Source organism: Erinaceus europaeus, chromosome 12, assembly GCF_950295315.1.
Source record: "Erinaceus europaeus chromosome 12, mEriEur2.1, whole genome shotgun sequence".
NCBI classification, from domain to species: Eukaryota; Metazoa; Chordata; class Mammalia; order Eulipotyphla; family Erinaceidae; genus Erinaceus; species Erinaceus europaeus.
The window spans coordinates 94,277,366-94,300,634 of record NC_080173.1 but is presented as its reverse complement, the minus strand read 5'-3'; the positions used below and the strand labels follow the sequence as shown (position 1 = coordinate 94,300,634).

Here is a 23,269-nt window from a genome sequence, read left to right as displayed (position 1 = left end):
CACAAAGAAGTGGAAAGATATTCCATGTTCATGGGTTGGAAGAATTAACATCATCAAAATGAATATACTACCCAGACCCATCTACAAATTTAATGCAATCCCCATCAAAATTTCAAGCACATTTTTTAGGAGAAGAGAACAAATGCTACAAATGTTTATTTGGAACCAGAAAAGACCTAGAATTGCCAAAACAATCTTGAGAAAAAAGAACAGAACCGGAGGCATCACACTCCCAGATCTCAAACTGTATTATAGAGTCAATGTCATCAAAACTGCTTGGTACTGGAACATGAATAGACACTGACCAGTGGAATAGAACTGAGAGCCCAGAAGTGAGCCCCCACACCTATGGACATCTAATCTTTGACAAAGGGGCCCAGACCACTAAATGGGGAAAGCAGAGTCTCTTCAATAAATGGTGTTGGAAAAAATGGGTTGAAACATGCAGAAGAATGAAACTGAACCACTGTATTTCACTAAATACAAAAGTAAATTCCAAGTGGATGAAGGACTTGGATGTTAGACCACAAACTATCAGATACTTAGAGGAAAATATTGGCAGAACTGTTTTCCGCATAAATTTTAAAGACATCTTCAATGAAACGAATCCAATTACAAAGAAGACTAAGGCAAGTATAAACCTATGGGACTACATCAAATTCAAAAGCTTCTGCACAGCTAAAGAAACGACTACCCAAAGCAAGAGACCCCTCACAGAATGGGAGAAGATCTTTACATGCCATACATCAGATAAGAGTTTAATAACCAACATATATAAAGAGCTTGCCAGACTCAACAACAAGACAACAAATAACCCCATCCAAAAATGGGGGGAGGACATGGACAGAATATTCACCACAGAAGAGGTCCAAAAGGCCAAGAAACACATGAAAAAATACTCCAAGTCTCTGATTGTCAGAGAAATGCAAATAAAGACAACAATGAGATAACCACTTCACTCCTGTGAGAATGTCACACATCAGAAAAGGTAACAGCAGCAAATGCTGGAGAGGTTGTGGGGTCAAAGGAACCCTCCTGCACTGCTGGTGGGAATGAAAATTGGTCCAACCTCTGTGGAGAACAGTCTGGAGAACTCTCAGAAGGCTAGACATGGACCTACCCTATGATCCTGCAATTCCTCTCCTGGGGATATATCCTAAGGAACACAACATACCCATCTAAAAAGATCTGTGTACACATATGTTCTTGGCAGCACAATTTGTAATAGCCAAAACCTGGGAGCAACCCAGGTGTCCAACAACAGATGAGTGGCTGAGCAAGTTGTGGTCTATATACACAATGGAATACTACTCAGCTGTAAAAAATGGTGACTTCACCGTTTTCAGCCGATCTTGGATGGACCTTGAAAAATTCATGTTAAGTGAAATCAGTCAGAAACAGAAGGATGAATATAGGATGATCTCACTCTCAGACAGAAGTTGAAAAACAAGATTAGAAAAGAAAACACAAGTCGAACCTGAAATGGAATTGGAGTATTGCACCAAAATAAAAGACTCTGGGGTGGGTGGGTGGGTGGGGAGAATATAGGTCCATGAAAGATGATGAATGACATAGTGGGGGTTGTATTGTTAAATGGGAATCTGGGGAATGTTATGCATGTACAAACTATTGTATTTACCGTTGAATGTAAAGCATTAATTCCCCAATAAAGAAATAAATTATTTTAAAAAAATGGGGGGAGGACATGGACAGAATATTCACCACAGAAGAGATCCAAAAGGCCAAGAAACACATGAAAAAATACTCCAAGTCTCTGATTGTCAGAGAAATACAAATAAAGACAACAATGAGATAACCACTTCACTCCCGTGAGAATGTCACACATCAGAAAAGGTAACAGCAGCAAATGCTGGAGAGGTTGTGGGGTCAAAGGAACCCTCCTGCACTGCTGGTGGGAATGTCAATTGGCTAGACATGGACCTACCCTATGATCCTGCAATTCCTCTCCTGGGGCTATATCCTAAGGAACACAACATACCCATCTAAAAAGATCTGTGTACACATATGTTCTTGGCAGCACAATTTGTAATAGCCAAAACCTGGGAGCAACCCAGGTGTCCAACAACAGATGAGTGGCTGAGCGAGTTGTGGTATATATACACAATGGAATACTACTCAGCTGTAAAAAATGGTGACTTCACCATTTTCAGCCGATCTTGGATGGACCTTGAAAAATTCATGTTAAGTGAAATCAGTCAGAAACAGAAGGATGAATATAGGATGGTCTCGCTCTCAGACAGAAGTTGAAAAACAAGATCAGAAAAGAAAACACAAGTAGAACCTGAACTGGAATTGGCATATTTCACCAAAGTAGGTGGGGAGAATACAGGTCCAAGAAGGATGACAGAGGACCTGGTGGGGCTTGTATTGTTATATGGGAAACTCGGGAATGTTATGCATGTACAAACTATTGTGTTTACTGTTGAATGTAAAACATTAATACCCCAATAAAGAAATTAAAAAAAAAAAAAAAGAAAGATACAAAGTCAACCTGGAGGGGCTGGGTGGTGGCGTACCTGGCTGAGCACACATTTCCATGCCAAAGGACCTGGGTTCAAGCCCCCAACTCCACCTGCTTCTGGAAGCATCACAAGTGGTGAAGCATGCTGCAGGTGTCTCTTTACCTCTCCTCCTCCCTCCCCTCTCAAATTCTGTGTCCCAATCAACCAATCCATCAGAGAGAGAGAGAGAGAGAGAGAGAGACCTGTAGTTCTTATAGGAGTAGGAAGAAAAGCAGTCTGGAGCAGCTGAATGACAAATAAATAAATACACTTATTTCAAATATCCAGAAAGGCTTATAGCCTTTCTGGATAATAAAGATATACTATGATAATAAAGATATACTATGCAAAGCATTAATCAAAAGAAGCAGGAACAGATAAATCCAGAGACAGAAAGTAAATTCATGGTTGCTAGAGGCTAAATGGTGCAATGATGAAGACTAATGGTTTTTCTTTTTCTTTTCTTTCTTTTTTTTTTGGGGGGGGGGCGTAGACAAGGTGAAAATATTCTTGAATTATATAGTAGGGATGGACACACAACTTGTAAATACTTGTGCACTTTGTAAATTGTGTACTCTAAGAAGTTGAATTTTATAACATGGGAATTTGACCTCAAGAAATAATTCAGAAAAATAACCCAGGGCTGGTGAGACAGCATAATGGTTCTGCAAAAGACTTTCATGTCTGAGGCTAAGTTCCAGGTTCAGTCCTCAGAAATACCATAAGCCTAAGCTGAGCGGTGTGCTGGTAAAAAGGAGGAGGAGGAGGAGGAGGAGGAGGAGGAGGAGGAGGAGGAGGAGAAGGAGATGAAGAAGGAGGAGGAGCAGGAGGAGGAGAAGAAAGGAAGGAAGGAAGGAAAGGGGGGAGGGAAGAAAGGAAAGCAGGCCAAAGTTGTTTTGAAAAATCCTCAACACTAATATATATTAAAAAACACTAAAGCTACCTCAAAATTAAATTCAAGCTTATCTTAAAAACAAATACTAACTACTAGGCTACAGACCAAGACACTGTACTGAGGCTGGGGGCTGGAGCTCAGTGGCAGAGCACTAAACACGCTTTCCATGTGTGACGTGTGGATTATACATGTTCCCCCTTATATCAGTGTCCCATGGGCACACACACACACACACGACACTATAGCAAAGGAAATAATTAAACACAGAATATAGAACATGAATCATTTGGGAATACGAACTAAGACCATGAGCTAGCTCCACAGATCTTTTAGAATAACATAAATTAAAAAAAAAAAAAAAAGTGGCAATATTAAATGGCAGTGAAGAAGTTTAAAAAAGAAGGAAAAAAAAAAAAAGCCCCATCCTCTCATACAATGTTGTTAAGAAGATAAAATGATACTGCTACTCTGTAAAGTACTTTGACAGTTTCTTTATGATCTAGCAATTTTATTCCTGGAAAGCTGTCCCAGAAAAAATGAGAACTTATTAATAGCTTCGTAACAGTCAAACACCTTAAGCAACAGAAATGTACTGCAACAGATGAATTAACCGATGAAGCATACTAGAGGACAAATATAGAATACTATTCAGCAATAAGAGGGAACAAACTATTGGGAGACATGAGAATCTGGAAGAATCCCAGTATTAAAGTGAGTGGGGGAAAAAACTGTTCAAAGTCACATATGGTGTGATTCTATTTAAATAACATTTTTTAACATTTCAAGTATGACATAACATCCTTGAAAACTACAGAGCTGAATTAGACTAATGGTTGCCTGGGAACCACTCTGGCTGGGAAGGGTGGGAGAGAGACCTGGGTAGGGGTGAGTGTGAAGGGGCAGCACAAAGGAGCGCCTTGTGGAAATGTAATCGCTCTCTGTCTTGATGGAGGTGCTAAGTGGTAGTTACAGAACTCTATGTGTAACAAAATGATACAGAACTACACGCGACTTGTGCTTGGCATTTTCCTGGCTTTTAGGTAATACTGCAGTTATCTGAGCTAGAGTTAATGGTAGGAACCAGCTGAAGAATACATAGGACCTGTTAGTTAACACCTACATGTTTAGTGCACACAACTTCTTATGAATGCATGACTATTACAAAGTAATTCAGAATTAAAATTTTAATTTTAAAAGCTGTCTATAAAAGTTATTTACTTTTTCAATAATTATTACGAAGTACCAGGTTCTCTTGCCAAGTGCAGAGAAATACAACTTACAGCGTCAAGACTTCCCGTTAGACAATATAACACATGGGAGTCATTTAATTCCATTCTGTGTCCCTAGCTAAGACCATGGAATGCGAGCTTGGATCGACAAGGATGCAGAGGCTCCTTGATAAATATGAATAGATATGGGCCCTAGGTCATATGGATGGGGTTTACACTTAATAGTATTTATATATGTTTCCCATATTTGGGAGCTACTCTCTGCCCTGATCCAGCTTTCTAGTTCTCGTCCCAACTCTGAAACCATCTTCTCAAACAATTCTTTTAGCTCACTTGCATGTTAGCTGTTGGACCCAGGCAAAAATTAGTAAAGTCACATAGGCCGCTTGGAATAAACCTAAAATAGACCTACTAGCTTCTTACAACATGAAAACTCCAGATCCCACCTGCTATATTCTTACCTTTAGGCTCCTGATTATTTAACAATTTGTTCTGCATTATATCTTTTTAAAAAAAAATTTTATATTTATTTATTTATTTATTCCCTTTTGTTGCCCTCGTTGTTTCATTGTTGTAGTTATTATTGATGTCATTGTTGGATAGGACAGAGAGAAATGGAGAGAGATGGGGAAGACAGAGAGGAGGACAGAAAGATAGATACCTGCAGACCTGCTTCACCACCTGTGAAGTGACTCCCCTGCAGGTGGGGAGCCGGGGGCTCGAACCAGGATCCTTACGCTGGTCCTTGCGCTTTGCGCCACCTGCGCTTAACCAGCTGCTCTACCGCCCGACTCCCTCTGCTTTATATCCTAATGCTTTTCAGCCACCAGGTTCCAGATGCTACCATGACGCCAACCTGACTTCCCTGGACGGATGATCCCACCAAAGTGTCCTGGAACCCCACCTCCCCAGAGCCCCGCCCCACTAAGTAAAGAGAGAGACAGGCTGGGAGTATGGATCCATCTGCCAACGCCCATGTCCAGTGGGGAAGCAATGACAGAAGCCAGACCTCCCACCTTCTGCACCCCATAATGAGCCTGGGTCCATGCTCCCAGAAGGACAAAGAATAGGGAAGCTTCCAATGAAGGGGATGGGATACGGAGGTCTGGTGCTGGGAATTGTGTGGAACTGTACTCCTCTTATATCACAACGTGTGATCATTATGAAATCACTAAGAAAAAATTTTTAAATAATAATTCCATTCTGAAGAATGAATTCTGCTCAGCAAAACAGATACCTGCATCAGGCTGCTGTTCCCCGTTCATTGTTCCAGCGCATGGGCTCCTAGCAGCCGCAGCCGGCAGGAAGGATGGTGCCGCAGGTGCGTTGCCGTCTGGAGACTACCTGCAGGCCTCAAGCATCTGTTCAGCAGGCAGGAAAGGTCCAGATGAAAGTGCTGAAAAAATAAAATCAATTAATTAATTAATCAAAATAAAATAAAACCTGGCAGAATAGAGGAAAACAAGTTCTCTAATTTTGTGTGTCTGCTGCCGCGAACATGTATAAAAATCACTAACTTTCAGACTAGAGCACTTAGCAAGATCCCTCATCAAGAAAACTCTGTCTCTCTTTTTTTTTTTTTTTAATTTATTGGGGGATTAATGTTTTACATTTGACAGTAAATACAATAGTTTGTACACACACAACATTTCTCAGTTTTCCATATAACAATACAACCCCCACTAGGGTCCTCTGTCATCCTTTTTGGACCTGTATTCTCCCCACCCACCCACTACTTTGGTGAAATACGCCAATTCCAGTTCAGGTTCTTTTTTTATTATTATTATTATTACTTTATTGGGGAATTAATGTTTTACATTCAACAGTAAATACAATAGTTTGTTCATGCATAACATTCCCCAGTTTCCCATTTATTAATACAACCCACACTATGTCATTTATCATCCTTCATGGACCTGTATTCTCCCCAACCACCCACCCCAGAGTCTTTTACTTTGGTGCAATACGCCAATTCCATTTCAGGTTCTACTTGTGTTTTCTGATCTTGTTTTGCAGCTTCTGCCTGAGAGTGGGATCATCCCATATTCATCCTTCTGTTTCTGACTTCTTTCACTTAACATGAATTTTTTTTTATGAAATATTTATTTATTCCCTTTTGCTGCCCTTGTTGTTTTATTGTTGTAGCTATTGTTGTTATTGATGTCATCGTTGTTGGATTGGACAGAGAGAAATGGAGAGAGGAGGGGAAGACAGAGAGGGGGAGAGAAAGAGACACCTGCAGACCTGCTTTACTGCTTGTGAAGCGACTCCCCCTGCAGGTGGGGAGCCAGGGGTTTGAACCGGGATCCTTACATGAGTCCTTGCGCTTTGTGCCACCTGCACTTAAACCGCTGTGCTACTGCCCGACTCCCAACATGATTTTTTCAAGGTCCATCCAAGATTGGCTGAACACGGTGAATTCACCATTTTTTTATAGCTGAGTAGTATTCCATTGTGTATATATACCACAACTTACTCAGCCACTCATCTGTTGTTGGACACCTGGGTTGCTTCCAGGTTTTGGCTATTACAAATTGTGCTGCTAAGAACATATGTGTACACAGATCTTTTTAGATGGGTATGTTGGGTTCCTTAAGATCTATCCCCAGGAAAGGAATTGCCAGATCATAGAGTAGGTCCAATTCTAACCTTCTGAGAGTTCTCCAGACTGTTCTCCACAGAGGTTGGACCAATTGACATTCCCACCAGCAGTGTAGGAGGGTTCTTTGACCCCACAACCTCTCCACAACCTCTCATTTGCTGCTGTTGCCTTTTCTGATGTATGACATTCTCACAGGAGTGAAGTGGTTATCTTATTGTTGTCTTTATTTGTATTTCTCTGACAATCAGAGACTTGGAGTATTTTTTCATGTGTTTCTCGGCCTTTTGGATCTCTTCTGTGGTGAATATTCTGTCCAAGTCCTCCCCCCATTTTTGGATGGGGTTATTTGTTGTCTTGTTGCTGAGTTTGGCAAGCTCTTTAGATATGTTGGTTATTACATTCTTGTCTGATGTATGGCATGTAAAGATCTTCTCCCATTCTGTGAGGGGTCTCTTGCTTTGGGTAGTCGTTTCTTTAGCTGTGCAGAAGCTTTTGAATTTGATGTAGTCCCATAGGTTTATACTTGCCTTAGTCTTCTTTGTAATTAGATTCGTTTCATTGAAGATGTCTTTAAAATTTATGCGGAAAACAGTTCTGCCAATATTTTCCTCTAAGTATCTGATAGTTTGTGGTCTAACATCCAAGTCCTTCATCCACTTGGAATTTACTTTTGTATTTAGTGAAATACAGTGGTTCAGTTTCATTCTTCTGCATGTTTCAACCCATTTTTTCCAACACCATTTATTGAAGAAACTCTGCTTTCCCCATTTAATAGTCTGGGCACCTTTGTCAAAGATTAGATGTCCATAGGTGTGGGGACTTACTTCTGGGCTCTCAATTCTATTCCACTGGTCAGTGTGTCTATTCATGTTCCAGTACCAAGCAGTTTTGATGACAATGGCCCTATAATACAATTTGAGATCTGGGAGTGTGATGCCTCCAGTTCTGTTCTTTCTTCTCAAGATTGGAAAATTCCATTTCTAATGACTTCCTCTGGGCAAGGACAGAGCTGGTCCGGAAGTGGGGACAGACAGAGAGCTAACTTTCAATGCTCTGTCTTATATAATAACTAAGAATCAGGACATACACCCTTCATCTAGTTCTCCACTCCATTTACCTAGAATACTATGTAGAACCTAAAAGTATCAACTAAACGATATTTTTTTCCACTACCAGGGTTATCGCTGGAGCTTGGTGCTGGCACTACATACTCACTGCTCCCAGTGGACATTTTTCCTTTTTTTTAATTGGATAAGACAAGAGAGAAGTTGAGAGAAGGAGGGGAAGTTAGAGAGGAACAAAGAAAGATACCTGTACACCTACTTCACCACTCATGAAGCATCCACCCTACAAGTGGGGCGCGCTCCGGGGCCTTGAACCGCTCACACATAGTACTATGTGCAAGGCTAAGGACAAACACTGAGTAAGAGTATTAAATGGGGAAACAAAAATTACACGAGAGTGATTTCTGTGGCTTAGTTCCTCGGCCAAGTGATCCACCATGTCTGCCTTCAAGAACCTTTCAAGCATTTAGGAAGATGATCTGGACCTCAGTGTAGCTCTACACGCATCCAGTATGCACGCTGGTTACAAGAAAATACTTTTTTTTTATTTAAAATTTTTAAAATTATTTATTTATTCCCTTTTGTTGCCCTTGCTGTTTTATTGTTGTAGTTATTGTTGTAATCACCATTGATGTCATTGTTATTGGATAGGACAGAGAGAAATGGAGAGGGGAGGGGAAGACAGAGAGGGGAAGAGAAAGACAGACACCTGCAGACCTGCTTCACCGCCTGTAAAGCGACTCCCCTGCAGGTAGGGAGCCGGGGGCTCAAACCAGGATCCTTACACTGGTCCTTGCGCTTTGCGCCACCTGCGCTTAACCTGCTGCACTACAGCCCGACTCCCACAAGAAAATACTTTGACTCAGTAAGTATTCACCGGGCAGATGAAAGGGAAAGCCCTATTAAAATGTTTGAGCTTCTTGCATCCTTATCCCAAAACTCAATAGCTGCAGCCCTAGCAACGCCAGCCGCTCCTGACGGCGAATGCTAGCGTGGAGACACCAGAGTCTTTGTTCTCCAGTCGCTGTGGATGTCTGCTGGCCTTTCACTTTCTACACGTCAATCGCTCCCTGACCTTCTTTCTACATGCTCTCTCTCACTGGCTCATTTAAATGTAGCTCCTATATGTTAAATGTCAATATAACTTGATTATAAGAAGAAGAAATCTTCCACTGTTTCATTAAGATGTTTGTTGCTGTTTTTGTAACCCAGCTATAGGCTAACGGGATAAAAAAATAAATCTGACCTGATAAAGTCAATCTGCTAGCCATTACAACTGACACACAAAAAAATTTCTCCTACACAAAATGGACAGAGCTGAAGGTGATTTGTGTTTAGCAACTAAGAAGGTGAAAGAAAATCACCAGATTGGGGGGGGGGGGCAGGTGGCGGTGCACTTGGCTAAGCGCACACATTACAGTGTGCAGGGACCTGGGTTCAAGCCCCTGGTCCCTATCTGCAGGGGGAAAGCTTCACAAGTGAAGCAGGGCTGCAGGTATCTCTCTGTCTCTTTCCATCTATCGCCCCCTCCCATCTCCAGCTTCTCTCTGCTCTAGCAAATAAATCTTTTAAAAAGAGAAAGAGAGAAGAAGAGGAAGAGGAAGAGGAAGAGGAAAAAGAAGAAGAAGAAAAGAAAGAAAGAAATAAAGAAAGAAAGAAAGAAAGAAAGAAAGAAAGAAAGAAAGAGAGAGAAGAAAATCACCAGCTGGTTTCTGTTCATTTGCGGGATGTCGCGGATTGAAGTATAAAGTTTATGAACTTGGAAGACAGGAAGGGGGAGAGAGCGGGGGAAGCCTGGGCCAGAGAGACACACACTGTGCCATGCAAAAGGACCCAGGTTCCCACCCACAGATGGGAAGCTTCACAGGTGATGGAGCAGTGGTGCAGGTGTCTCTCACTTCTCTCTCCCTCTACCCCACCCGCAGAAGCAGAGGATTTGGTGCAGAGGCAGTGCATCAGACTAGCATGCCTGAGGTTCAATCTCTAGCAGCACCAAACGCAAGAGCTGAGCAGTGCTCTGGAATCCCTCTCTCCCTCTGTCTCAGTTCTGGATCTCTCATGAAAATGAAACAGACAAACAGATAAAACTGTTTCTATATCGATGGGTATCAGCCCTGGAATCTGGGCGGCAGCAGACTTTTAGTAAGCATACTGAGGTTCCAGCTGTAGAAATGAGAACTTCATGAGATCACCAAGTCAGAGAAAGGAAAGGAGCTGATTCTCAGCTAATCTAAGTGGGTTTCAGTTTGGTTTGCAATTGTGTGAGCTGTTCTGTTTGTATCAATTGCTGTAATTGATGTAATGCTGCATTGCATTATATAAGTTTCAGAAGCACATCATTAAAATCAACACTATACATACTTCATTAAGCCTAGCTTGTGGTTTTTGAATTTCTAGATTTCTAAGTGTGAGCTTTGCCTTTCCAGAAAAGACAACTGCGCCAACAGGGAGCACATAGGACCTGCTGTAAGAAGTTCTAGGTTCAACACCCAGCCAAAAAGATCTGTGTACACCTATGTCCACAGCAGCACAACTGGTATAGCTAAAACCTGGAAGCAAGCCAGGTGCCCAACAACAAATGAGTGGCTGAGAAAGCTGTGGGATATTTACACAATGGAATACTACAGCAGCTGTTAAGAACAATGAACCTACCTTCTCTGACCCATCTTGGATGGAGCTAGGAGGAATTATGTTAAGTGAGTCAGAAAGACAAAGATGAGTATGGGATGATCCCACTCATAAACAGAAGTTGAGAAAGAAGAACAGAAAGGGAAACTCAAAGCAGGTTCTGACTGAGTTTGGAGTAGGGCACCTAAGTAAAAATCTCTGGGCTGAGAGTGAGGACAGATGATCGGCTTCACTGGAGTGAGGGGATGGACACAGTCTTTTGGTGGTGGGAATGGTGTTTATGTACACTCCTATTAACTTGTAGTTATATAAATCACTATTTAATTCATATGAGAGGGGAAAATTTGATTGAATGTCTCAAACTTTTTAATGCACAGACCATAGGCTGAGTCTTTGAAATGCTGACTCTCCTAAAAGCTTAGACCAGGAGAGCAGAAGCAACAGCGGCATTACTTTATAAAATAGATATATATGTAACATCAAAGGACAAATTATGGTGAGGTCGTGTATGATACAGCAAATCCTAACAATGGGGTTTTCAAAGTCAACCCAATTGCCAAATAATTTGATTATAGCAATAACTATCCATTGCCTTGCTAAACCCTAAGACAGCAGGAACCTCCGGCTTCCTCTATAGAGCCTATATTCCCCCCCAGTCCTGGAACCTCTAGGGTGGGGCTCACTTTCCTGCATGCTTCTCTCAATTCATACCAACTGATACTGCATCTGCTGATCCCAACCTAATCAACGCAATGAGCACCACTTCAGAATGTGTCCAGAGATGTCAGGCGTGGAATGTCAATCCTTCAGCATCATCACTTGGGTGAGACCTTTCCTTTCTCATAGGACTCCTTAATTCCATTTTGGGTGATCCACTTTCTAACAAAGCCTCAAAAACTAGGTATAGACCAGGCCCCGTGAGATAGGGCAGATGTTCACATGTAGCCGTAAATTAGGGCAAATATATACATACCTTAAAGCAAAAGTGCACGAGAGTGTGCAGTGAGGCAATAAATGAAACAAGCAAGTAGAGAGACCTAAAAAGACGCCATAAAGTTCCTAATGAAATAGTATCTACTTAGACTTAGACACCCTCCTCACCGAATTCCTATTACACTCCCCTCAGTCACTCCAAAGCTAACCTTATCAAAGTAAGGACTGCAGAAGCTGAATAAGGATGAGAGACTGGCAGACTTTAACGATGACTCTTTAGTCACTGCCAGGCCACTCCATCACCTGGGGCCCTAATCGGGGAGTCCTGGGATTCCCACATAGACACGATGAGCCTAGACCTCGAACAGATGCCTCTCTCCGTTATCACTGGTTATCTCCATCAGGAACAACATAATGGACCCCTTTGGGGGCCCCATAGGACCTTACCGTCAATGTGAATCAACAACGGTAGAGAATGTTCCATTCTCCGAAGGGGGGTTGCATAACATACTCTACCTCCCACCTGAAGAAGATGGGTCCTGAAAGTCGTGCAACTCGAAATGTTTCTACTCATGACCACAGAATGCAAGTTCGGACCTACAGGGATGTAGACGTTACACAGGCTCCTATGCTGAATATGGGCCCAGGTCAAATCGATGGGGTTTACAGTCAACAATATTTATACATCTTTCCCATATTTGGAAGCTACTCTCTTCCCCAATCCAGCTTTCTAGCCCTTTTTCCAGCCATGACATCATCTCCCCAGACAATAACCTGGGTTCACCTGCATATCAGATGTCAGACTCAGGCAAAAACTAGTAAAGTCCTGGGCCCCTTGGAATAGACCTAAAATAGGCCTACTAGTTCTTTCCAAAACAGAGACCCCAAATCTTCATCTGCAATATTCCAGCCTTTAGATTCATGGTTAATCAACTATTTGTTCTGCTTTGCATCTTAACTTTTTTTAATCATCAGGTTCCAGATGCAACCATGATGTCAACCTGACTTCCCTGAACAGATGATCCCACCAATGTGTCCTGGAGCCCCACCTCCCCAGAGCCCCATCCCACTAGGGAGAGAGACAGGCTGGGAGTATGGATCAACCTGTCAACACCCATGTTCAGCAGGAAGCAATGACAGAAACCAGACCTTCCACCTTCTGCACCCCATAATGATCCTGGGTCCATACTCCCACAGGTTAAAGAATGGAAAGCTATCAGGGGAGGGAGTGGGATACGGAGCTCTGGTGGTGGGAATTGTACCCCTCTTATCCTATGGTCTTGTCAGTGTTTCCATTTTATAAATAAATTTTTAAAAATAAAAAAAAAAGAAGAAAGAAAAGAATTAAAAAGTTCTAGGTTGAACCCCTAGAATCACCAACAGCGACAGGTGAATGGTACTATGGTTACATAAAGAAAATCACCAATCAATTCATACCTTTCAGAAGAATAAACACCTTACAACATGAAGGGGAAAAATATATACATTCTCATGCATAGTTCAATTCCCTCCTCTCTCTCTCTCTCTCTCTCTCTCTCCCTCTCCCTCTCCCTCTCCCTCTCCCTCTCCCTCTCCCTCTCCCCCCCCCTCTGTCTACCAGAACACTGCTTGGCTCTGGTTTATGATTGTACAGAGGATTGAATCTGGGACTCTGGAGCCTCAGGCATAACCGTTATGCTATCTACCCCCATCCCATAATTCAACTCTCCATCTTTAAAATTGTCAAAGTATTGTGCAGGATCTTTAGAACAAACAAACACACACACACACGCACACACACACCACACACAAACACACACACGGGAATGGGGAGAGGTAGGGGCCAGGGTGTGAAAGAAAGAGAGGCAGGCCTACCTGCTCCTCAGAGCCTGGCCATTCTCTCTGAGTACTGTGCCTGACAGGAGTAAGTATGCAATTTTAGTGGGCTGAATAAAACTGACTGGGAGTAGTTCTGTCATCTATTTGGAAATAATTCGTCTCAGTTTTCAATATGTCCACAACCACCTTTTAATTTAAAAGAGTGCTAAAAGTCTAAAACAATTATGGAAATGTATGTCAACTCTGAAAATCTGATACCACGCCAGTTTTATTTTTTTTTTAAGAATATCTAAATCATCACATAAGAGGGATTAAAAAGTCCACATTTCTCTAAACAAAAACCTTACTAACAACTGTAAATCCCAAACAACAAGAACTTTTATTCATATATTCATCTTTGATGAAACTCTGGTTTACAAAACTATGTATATTTTAGAAGTATAATTTCACAGGGCCGGGTGGTGGTGCACCTCGCTAGACGCACATGTTATTATGCTCAAGGACCTGGGTTCAAGCCCCACTCCCCACCTGTACTTGCAGGTGTCTCTCTTCCTCCTTTCTCTCCCCTCCCCTCTCCTCTCAAATTCTGTCCTATCATATAGAGAAGGAAGAGGAGGAGCTCACACCTCTTGAAAACATGTTACTACATAACACCCATGACCAAAGTGTCTACCCCTACCAGAGTCTGTCAGACCAACCTATTCCCTCCATTTCCCAACCATCTTTTGTAACTCGAGTTCTGTCCAAAGGTTTGCTCACATCGGACTTCACACTCCCGAGCTGTGTCATGTGACGCACACTATATGAACGAGAAAGCTCAGTATTTTCCTTTTACAAACGTCCCTTTAAGCATTTCTTGTAGGCCCAGTGAGTGGTAAGGAATTCTTTAACTGTTGTTTGTCCAAAAACAAAGTGTTCCAGGAGGTGGTGCAGGGGATAAAGCACTGGATTCTCAACTATGAGGTCCCTAGTTTAATCCCCGGCAGCACATGTACCAGAGTGATCTCTGGTTCTTTCTCTTTCTCATTAATAAACAAATTCTAAATAAATAAGTAAATAAATAAATAAATACAGTACCTAAACTCAAAAATATGGCAGAGGAGCCCACCACCAAAGAAATAAACCAAAGACTGAAGAGGTGAATTGGAGATTAGAGTAGGAGAAACTATCAAGAAAGTCTAGGAAGGGAGGGAGGGAGGGAGGGAGGACAAATGAAGACAATATAAGAATTGTGGGACAATATCAAAAGGGACAACATGTGCAGTGCAGGGATGCCAAAAGGTGAACAGAGAAAACAGTGGGGCTCTTATCTGAAAACAGCACTGGATGACAATTCCCCTAAACTGAAGGAGGGCCAGGAAACTGAATGATCGTAACAAATAAATCTAGTAGGTGTCCTGAGAGTTAGTACTGTGGATAAGGTGCTGGACTCACAAGCATGGGGTCCTGAGTTTGATCCCCAGCACTGCATGTACCCGAGTAGTCAAGCACCACTTAACCTCACACTCTCTAAATAAACTAATCTTTAAAAATAAACGCAAACCTAAATTCGAGGCACATAATAATTAAAATGACATGTAGGCCCTGGTGGCCGCTGTCGAAATGGGCAAGTTTATGAAACCCAGGAAGGTGGTGCTGGTTTTGGCCGGACGCTACTCTGGACGCAAAGCCGTCATCGCGAAGAACACTGATGATGGCACCTCAGACCGGCCATACAGCCGTGCTCTGGTGGCTGGGACTGACCGTTATCCATGCAAAGTGACAGCCGCCACGGGCAAGAAGAAAATCGCCAAGAGGTCAAAGATCAAGTCTTTCGTGAGAGTTTATAATTACAATCACCTTATGCCCACGAGGTACTCTGTGGATATCCCCTTGGACAAAACTGTTGTCAACAAGGATGTCTTCCGAGATCCTGCCCTTAAACGCAAGGCACGTCGAGAGGCAAAAGGCAAGTTTGAGGAAAGGTACAAGACTGGCAAGAACAGATGGTTCTTCCAAAAACTACGATTTTAGACATTTTGTTTCAGTCATTAAAAGTTTAAAAAAATAATAATTAAAATGACAGTAATCAAAGGTAAAGACATCACTTTAAGAGCAGTGGGGGGGGAGGGCTGGGCGGTAGCAGAGCGGGTTAAGCGCAGGTGGTGCAAAGCGCAAGGACGGCATAAGGATCCCGGTTTGAGCCCCCGGCTCCCCACCTGTTAGTACAGTTACAGTCTGTCTACACTTTAAGAGTTACCAAGGGAGCTGGGCAGTGGTGAGCCCTGTACAGCACACATGCTGCCAAGTACAAGGACCGGCGTTGAAGCCCTCATTCCCACATGCAGATAGGAAGCTTTTAGAGCCATGGAGCAGTGCTGCAGGTCTCTCCTTCTACCTCTCTCTCTTGCATCTCAATTTCTCTATCCAAAAATATATATTTTTAGAAATTAAACTCATTTTAATTAAAAATTTGTCTTAGTTATCTTTATTTATTGGATAGAGACAGCCGAAATCAAGAGAAATGGGGAGACAGAGAGACTGAGAGATGCCTTTAGCCCTGCTTCATCACTGATGAAAGCTTTCCCCTGCAGACTTGGCCGTAAAAACTCATTTTTAAAAAAGTCAACAAGAATACTTGTATGCAGTTTACCACAGAGAGACCAGTTCACAAGCCAATAATACGGAGAACAGAAAAGGCCCTCAATGTGTCAATAGTTAGTGCTGTCTGCCAACTGAACCAGGAGACGGTGCGTTGGGAAAAACTTCCCCAAGGACCTGTTTATGCGGCCACTGCATTTATAACTAAAGATACCACACCAACTACAGCAGACAGTAAAACAGGACCTTCTAATTAACAAATAGTTAAATAGTGATAGAATCTCTAGTAAAATTAATGGCTTTAGATTTTGACAATCACAATCACAAAAGAAATCCTGAAATGTGTGTCTCTTAATAGACACAACACCAACTATTAAAAAGTCTTGGGGGGTTAAGCGCAGGTGGCGCAAAGCGCAAGGACGGGCATAAGGATCCCAGTTCGAGCCCCCGGCTCCCCACCTGCAGGGGAGTCGCTTCACAGGTGGTGAAGCAGGTCTGCAGGTGTCTGTCTCTCTCTCCCCCTCTCTCCATTTCTCTCTGTCCTATCCAACAACAATGACATCAATAACAATAATAACTACAACAATAAAAAAAAACTAGGCTGGCAAAAAGGAATAAATAAATATTTTTTTAAAAAAAGTCTTGGGGGTGGTGGTGAGCAAGGTTGGACTTCTAGCTCCAGTTAAGTGAAAGGAAAAGGCTCGACATCAGCATGGTGACCTAGAACTTTATCTCACATTGTACATAAAAACTCAGCATGAATCAGACACCTAAATGTGAGAGCTAAAAATGTTAGACCTAGGGAGTCCGCCGGTAGTGCAGTGGATTAAGTGTACATGGCGCGAAGCGAAAGGACAGGCACAAGGACCCTCATAAGGCTCCCGGTTCGAGCCCCCGGCTCCCCACCTGCAGGGGAGTCGCTTCACAAGCGGTGAAGCAGGTCTGCAGGTGTCTGTCTTTCTCTCCCCCTCTCTGTCTTCCCCTCCTCTCTCCATTTCTCACTGTCCTATCCAACAACGACAACATCAATAACAACAATAATAACTACAACAATAAAAAACAAGGGCAGCAAAAGGGGAAAATAAATATAAATATAAATTTTTTAAAAAAAAAAAGTTAGACCCTTAGAGAAGAGAACGTCTTCCTGGCCTTAAATTAAGGGGCTGGGGCCACTGCCCATTAGTGGACTTACAGTTTAGAGGCCGAAGGCTCTATCCCCTGCCATCACTAATCACAGAGAGACGTGGATGCCACAGTCAAATAATTATTTTGTTTTTCCTTAGGGGGGGGAAAAAGGATGGTCCAGGAGGTGGTACATGGATCAAGGATTTAAAAGGGGGGGGGGGTGGGCAGGCGGTAGCGTAGCGTAAACAGGCTAAGCACACATGGCCCAAAGCACAAGGACCAGCAAGCCCCCGGCTCCCCACTTGCAGGGCGGTCACTTCACAAGCAGTGAAGCAGGTCTGTAGGTGTCTCTCTCTCTCCCCCTCTCTCAATTTCTCTCTGTCCTATCTAACAACAATGACAATAACAATGATGACAACAAAAATGGGAAAATGGCCTCCAGGAGCAGTGGATTCTTACTGCAGGCACCGAGCCCCAGCAGTAACCCTCAAGGCAAATAAATAAATAAATACCGAGCATAAAATCCCACGTTTGGTCCCTAGTATTGTGTGTGTCAGAGTGATGCTCTGAATCTGTTCTATCTTCTTCGCTACAATAAATAAATATTTGTTGGGGGTCAGGCAGTAGCACAGTGGGCTAAGCACACATGGTGCAAAGCGCAAAGGCCAGCATAAGGATCCAGGTTCGAGCCCGTGGCTCGTTTCACAAGCGGTGAAGCAGGTCTGCAGGTATCTATCCTTTTCTCTCCTCTGTCTTCCCCTCCTCTCTCCATTTCTCTCTGTCCTATCCAACAACGACAACAGCTATGACAACAAAGCAACTACAGCAAGGCCAACAAAAATGGGAAAAATGGCCTCCAGGAACAGTGCATTTGTAGTGTAGGCACCAAGCCCCAGAGATAAGCCCCAGAGATAAGCCCCAGAGATAAGCCTGTAGGCAAAAAAAATATGTATTTATTTGTTAAAGAGAGGGGGGAAAAACACAAGTCACAAACTGTCAAAAAAATATTTACAAAACATATATCAGTGGAAGATTTGTATAACAAACTCTGAAAATTCAATAAACAATTCAGCATTTTTAAATGATGAAGAGAGCAGTCACTTCAACACAAAAGCTATATGAACAGCAAATTAAGCACATGAAAAGATACTCAATTCATTAGGCATTAGGGAAATGCAAATTAAAACACAAATTAACTATCATTACACACCAAATTAAAAAGCTAAAATGAAAGATGACCAAGAGAACACGTGCCCACATAAGATACAGAGACACTGCAGCTCTCTCCTAAAGTTACTGCCAGTGTAAAGTCCTATAGCCACTTTAAAAACATTCTGGCAGTGTTTGTTCTTCTTTTTCCTTTTCTATTTTATTTGAGAGAGGAGCAGGAGCTACAGAGGGAGAAAGAAAGATACCTGCAGACCTGTTTCACTGCTTGTGAAGCATTCCCCTTGCAGGTGGGGAGTAGGGACTCAAACCCTGGTCCTTGCCCACGGAAGTGGCCCAGTTGGGTACACCACTGGCCGGCCCCCACATTTTGGCAGCTTTTTTTTTTGCCTCCAGGGTTATTGCTGGGGCTTGGTGCCTGCACTGTGAATCCACTGCTCCTGGAGGCCATTTTTTCCCATTTTGTTGCCCTTGTTATTATTGTTGTTGTTGGGACAGGACAGAGAGAAATCGAGAGAAGAGGGGATGACAGTGAGGGGGGGGGGAGAAAGACACTTGCAGACCTGCTTCCCTCTTGTGAAGTGACCCCCCCCCCATATTCCCAGAGGGATAAAGAAAGGGGAAGCTTTCAAGGGAGGGGATGGGATATGGAGCTCTGGTGGTGGGAATTGTGTGAATTGTACCCCTCTAATCTTTTTTTTTTAAGATTTTATTTATTTATCAATGATAAAGATAGGAGGAGAAAGAACCAGATATCACTTTGGTACATGTGCTGCCGGGGATTGAACTCAGGACCTCATGCTTGAGAGTCCAGAGCTCCATCGCTGTGCCACCTCCCGGACCACGTACCCCTCTTATCTTACAGTCTTATCAATATTTCCATTTTATAAATAAATTTAAAACTTTTTCTGCGATAGGATTAATCTTAGAAAAGGGGAAGTGGAAGTCGGGCGGTAGCACAGTGGGTTAAGCGCACGTGGTACAAAGTGCAAGGACCGGAGTAAGGATCCTGGTTCGAGCCCCCCCCGGCTCCCCACCTGCAGGGGAGTCGCTTCACAGGCGGTGAAGCAGGTCTGCAGGTGTCTGTCTTTCTCTCCCCCTGTGTCTTCCCCTCCTCTCTCCATTTCTCTCGGTCCTATCCAACAACAATGACAACAATAATAACTACAACAATAAAACAACAAGGGCAACAAAATGGAATAAGTAAATTTAAAAAAATTTTTAATTAAAAAAGAAAGAAAGAAAAGGTCAGTAGGATCCTTTGGATGGCAGACATCTAATCTGAGACACAACTGGGCCTGAACACAGATTTACTGAACTCAAGGAAACAAGCACTTGATGACACTAAGAGGTAACAGCCGCAGCAAAGAGAGGCTTCCTGTCAGGTTCCATTTCTAGAGGCCGAGCTCAGTTTTGTGGCTCAACACATGGAGTGACTAGGGTAAGCCGGAATTTAATTCTCAGCTTTCCAATGTTTCACTCATGATCTAGGGTCTTACCCTGTGTTATGAATTTGGCATCACAGCCCGAAGTACTCAATGTAGCTTAAACTTAGCAACCTAAGTTAATCTCTGCACGTGAATTAAATAAATGATGCCTGTTCCAGTTGACAGTCATACTTATCCCCACACCTACCATCTAGACTCTCGGGCCTAAAATCTAGATTCCTAGATTCCTTGTCAACTGTGTCTCAATTAGGCTCTTAGCAGCAACCGGAGGCAGAGAGCACCATCAGCAAGGGTGGGAGATGGCAGTCAAGGGCTTAGGGCAATAACACTTTCCCTCCTTCTGCTTCTTCGGGTCTTTTTATACCCCTTTTTTTTTTCTTTATTGAGGGGATTAATGGTTTACAGCTGACAGTAAAATACAGTAACTTGTACATGTGTAACATTTCTCAGTCCCGCATGATAAGCTAAGCCCCTCTAGGTCCTCCTCCGCCATCATGTTCCAGGACCTGGCGCATAGCCCTTTCACAGAGCTCTCACCCCTTTGAATGAAGCACCTGGAATGGTCTCCTGACTAGCATGAAGGTAGAGAGCTATGTCACAAAAGTCATTCACTCAATAAAGTTTTATTGAACACCTACTGTAGGTCAGACTCTGGTTTAGGCATTGAAGACACAGGTGATACAGTAGCAAACAACACAGACAAAAATTCTCCTGGGCTGAAGAGATGGCTCACCAAGTAAGGTGCCTGCACTACCGTGCATGCAACTCAAATTCGAGCCCCAGGATCACATGAAGTGCTATGGCAGCAGGAGAATGGGACTCCATTCTTTGGCGCTATGGTGTCCCACCTGCCTCTCTCTATGTGTCCTTGTAGCTAAGAAAAAAAAAAAAAAAAAAGTGGTCTGGAGCATTGAAATTATGCATATGCCCAGTCCCAACTGTACCATGAAGCAAAAAAAATCCTGCCATCAAGGAGCTCACATCCTAGTGGGATCATAAATACACGCACGCACGCACGCACGCACGCACACACAAAAGTCAGTTGTCATAAAAAGACACTTCATTTACTCAAAAACCTCCTTTCCCATAAAAAAGACTTATTTTATGTTAGGCACCAGGGCTTCATGCATGTATGATTCCACTGCTCCGGGGACAATTTTTTCACTCTATTCCGAATAGAGAGAAGGGGAGAGACGTCGGCGCACGGTTCTACCATCTATGGAGTTGCTATGCTTCCAGGTAGCGTTAGGGCTCCAGCCAAGGATTTTGAGCATGGAGAGCGGAGGGGGAGATACAGAAGGAGAGACAGAGAGACACCTGCACTTCACCACTTGTGAAGCCTCACCACTGCAGGTGGGGACTGGAGGCATGAACCCAAGTCTTGGTGTACTTTCATGTGTGAGCTTAAACAGGCGTGCCACCACCAGGCCCACTTGTATTCAATTTTTTAAAAAATAAAAAGTTGGGGGTCAGGCGGTAGCACAGCGGGTTAAGCGCAGGTGGCGCAAGGCGCAAGGACCGGCGGAAGGATCCTGGTTCGAGCCCCTGGTTCCCCACCTGCAGGGGAGTCGCTTCCCAGGCGGTGAAGCAGGACTGCAGGTGTCTATCTTTCTCTCCCCCTCTCTGTCTTCCCCTCCTCTCTCCATTTCTCTCTGTCCTATCCAACAACGACATCAAATAACAATGATAATAATAACCACAACAACGATAAAAAAAATAACCAGGGTCTAACAAAGGGGAAAAGATGGCCTCCAGGAGCAGTGGATTCATGGTGCAGGCACCGGGCCCCAGCAATAACCCTGGAGGCAAAAATAAATAAACAAACTAATTAATTAATTAATTAAAAAGTTAGGGTGAGGTTAATAGCATGATGGTTATACAAAGAGACTTTCATGCCTGAGGCTCCAAAGTCCCAGGTTCAATCTCTGTGTACAGCATTATAAGCCAGAGCTGAGAAGTGCTCTGGTTTAAAAAAAAAAAAAAAAAAGGGAGAAGCTGCTAAAGCGTAATCTGTATGGGAAACGGAAGAGTGGCGAAACACAGAGTCATCCGTCGAAATCGCAAATGACTCAGATACAAGCATTCAGCATGGCAACCTCCCTCAGCAGTTAAAAGAAAAAGTAAAAGATCAACAGACGGTACCAAGTAAAAGGTTTGAATCCCGTCTCGGATACACCGGGATTTTCGCCAAGCTGCACGGCACGGTCGTGACTGACAGTCTGCCCGACAGCCACCATCCTGACTGCTGCTGCTCCAGTCCCCAGTGTGGGCCTGCAAGTCCCCAGAGATCACATGCTACACCTGTGCTACGCTCAAAGCGAGAGAGATGGTGGCAATTGCTTTAGTTAGAGAGCTTTAGGAACGAGCAGCACCAAAGATAAAAGCTTGAAAAGGCAAAGTTCAGAGTTACTTTAAATTGAGCCTTTGCTCCACTAAAAAGCAAAATAGCTTAGCCTACTAGAAATGCTTACGCTAACAATGACACATACAAGTATTTACAGATCACACTCACCCCGTCCTTACTTCCAAAAAAAATTTACCACTAGGGAGTCGGGTGGTAGCGCAGCGGGTTAAGCGCGCGTGGCGCAAAGCGCAAGGACCGGCATAAGGGTCCCGGTTCGAGCCCCCGGCTCCCCACCTGCAGGGGAGTCGCTTCACAGGAGGTGAAGCAGGTCTGCAGGCGTCTGTCTTTCTCTCTCCCTCTCTCCATTTCTCTCTGTCCTATCCAACAACAACATCAACAATAACTACAACAATAAGACAACAAGGGCAACAAAAGGGAATGAATGAATAAATAAATATTAAAATATTTTACTACTGGGACTGGGTGGTGGCGCACCTGGTAGAGTGCACGTTACAATGCACCCCTGGTCCCCACCTGCAGGGGAAAAGCTTTGCGAGTGGTGAAGCAGTGCTGCAGGTGTCTCTCTGTCCCTCTCCCTATCTCCCCTTTCCTACTTGATCTCTGGCTATCTCTAACCAGTAAATAAATAAATAAAGATAATTATAATTTTTTAATTTACTATTTGGGGACCGGGCAGTAGCTCAGTGGGTTACACGCACATGGCAGAAAGCTCAAGGACCGGCGTAAGGATCCCAGTTCGAGCCCCCGGCTCCCCACCTGCAGGGGGGTGGCTTCACACGCAGGTCTGCAGGTGTCTTCCTCTCCTTCTCTGTTTTCCCCTCTTCTCTCCATTTCTCTCAATAACAAGGGCAACAAAAATGGAAAGGAAAAAAAAAAAGCCTCCAGGAGCAGTT

At 43.3% G+C, this 23,269-nt stretch overlaps 2 protein-coding genes across 6 annotated transcripts in view; one reads left to right on the top strand and one right to left on the bottom strand.

Annotated features, from left to right (window-relative positions):
• SFMBT1 (Scm like with four mbt domains 1) overlaps positions 1-23,269 on the bottom strand; it is an 85,255-nt gene that overhangs the window by 44,923 nt on the left and 17,063 nt on the right. For all 5 annotated transcript variants that reach the window (XM_060204516.1, XM_060204514.1, XM_060204517.1 and 2 more), the window contains one exon: positions 5,884-6,042. In XM_060204516.1, the coding sequence (XP_060060499.1) occupies positions 5,884-5,911 (28 nt within the window). In that variant the 5' untranslated portion in view covers positions 5,912-6,042. The remainder of the gene's footprint in view (positions 1-5,883; positions 6,043-23,269) is intronic.
• LOC103110036 (large ribosomal subunit protein eL27-like) lies at positions 15,258-15,732 on the top strand. The gene has a single exon (XM_060202465.1). The coding sequence runs from the start codon at positions 15,294-15,296 to the stop codon at positions 15,702-15,704; it is 411 nt and encodes a 136-aa protein (XP_060058448.1). The 5' UTR covers positions 15,258-15,293; the 3' UTR covers positions 15,705-15,732.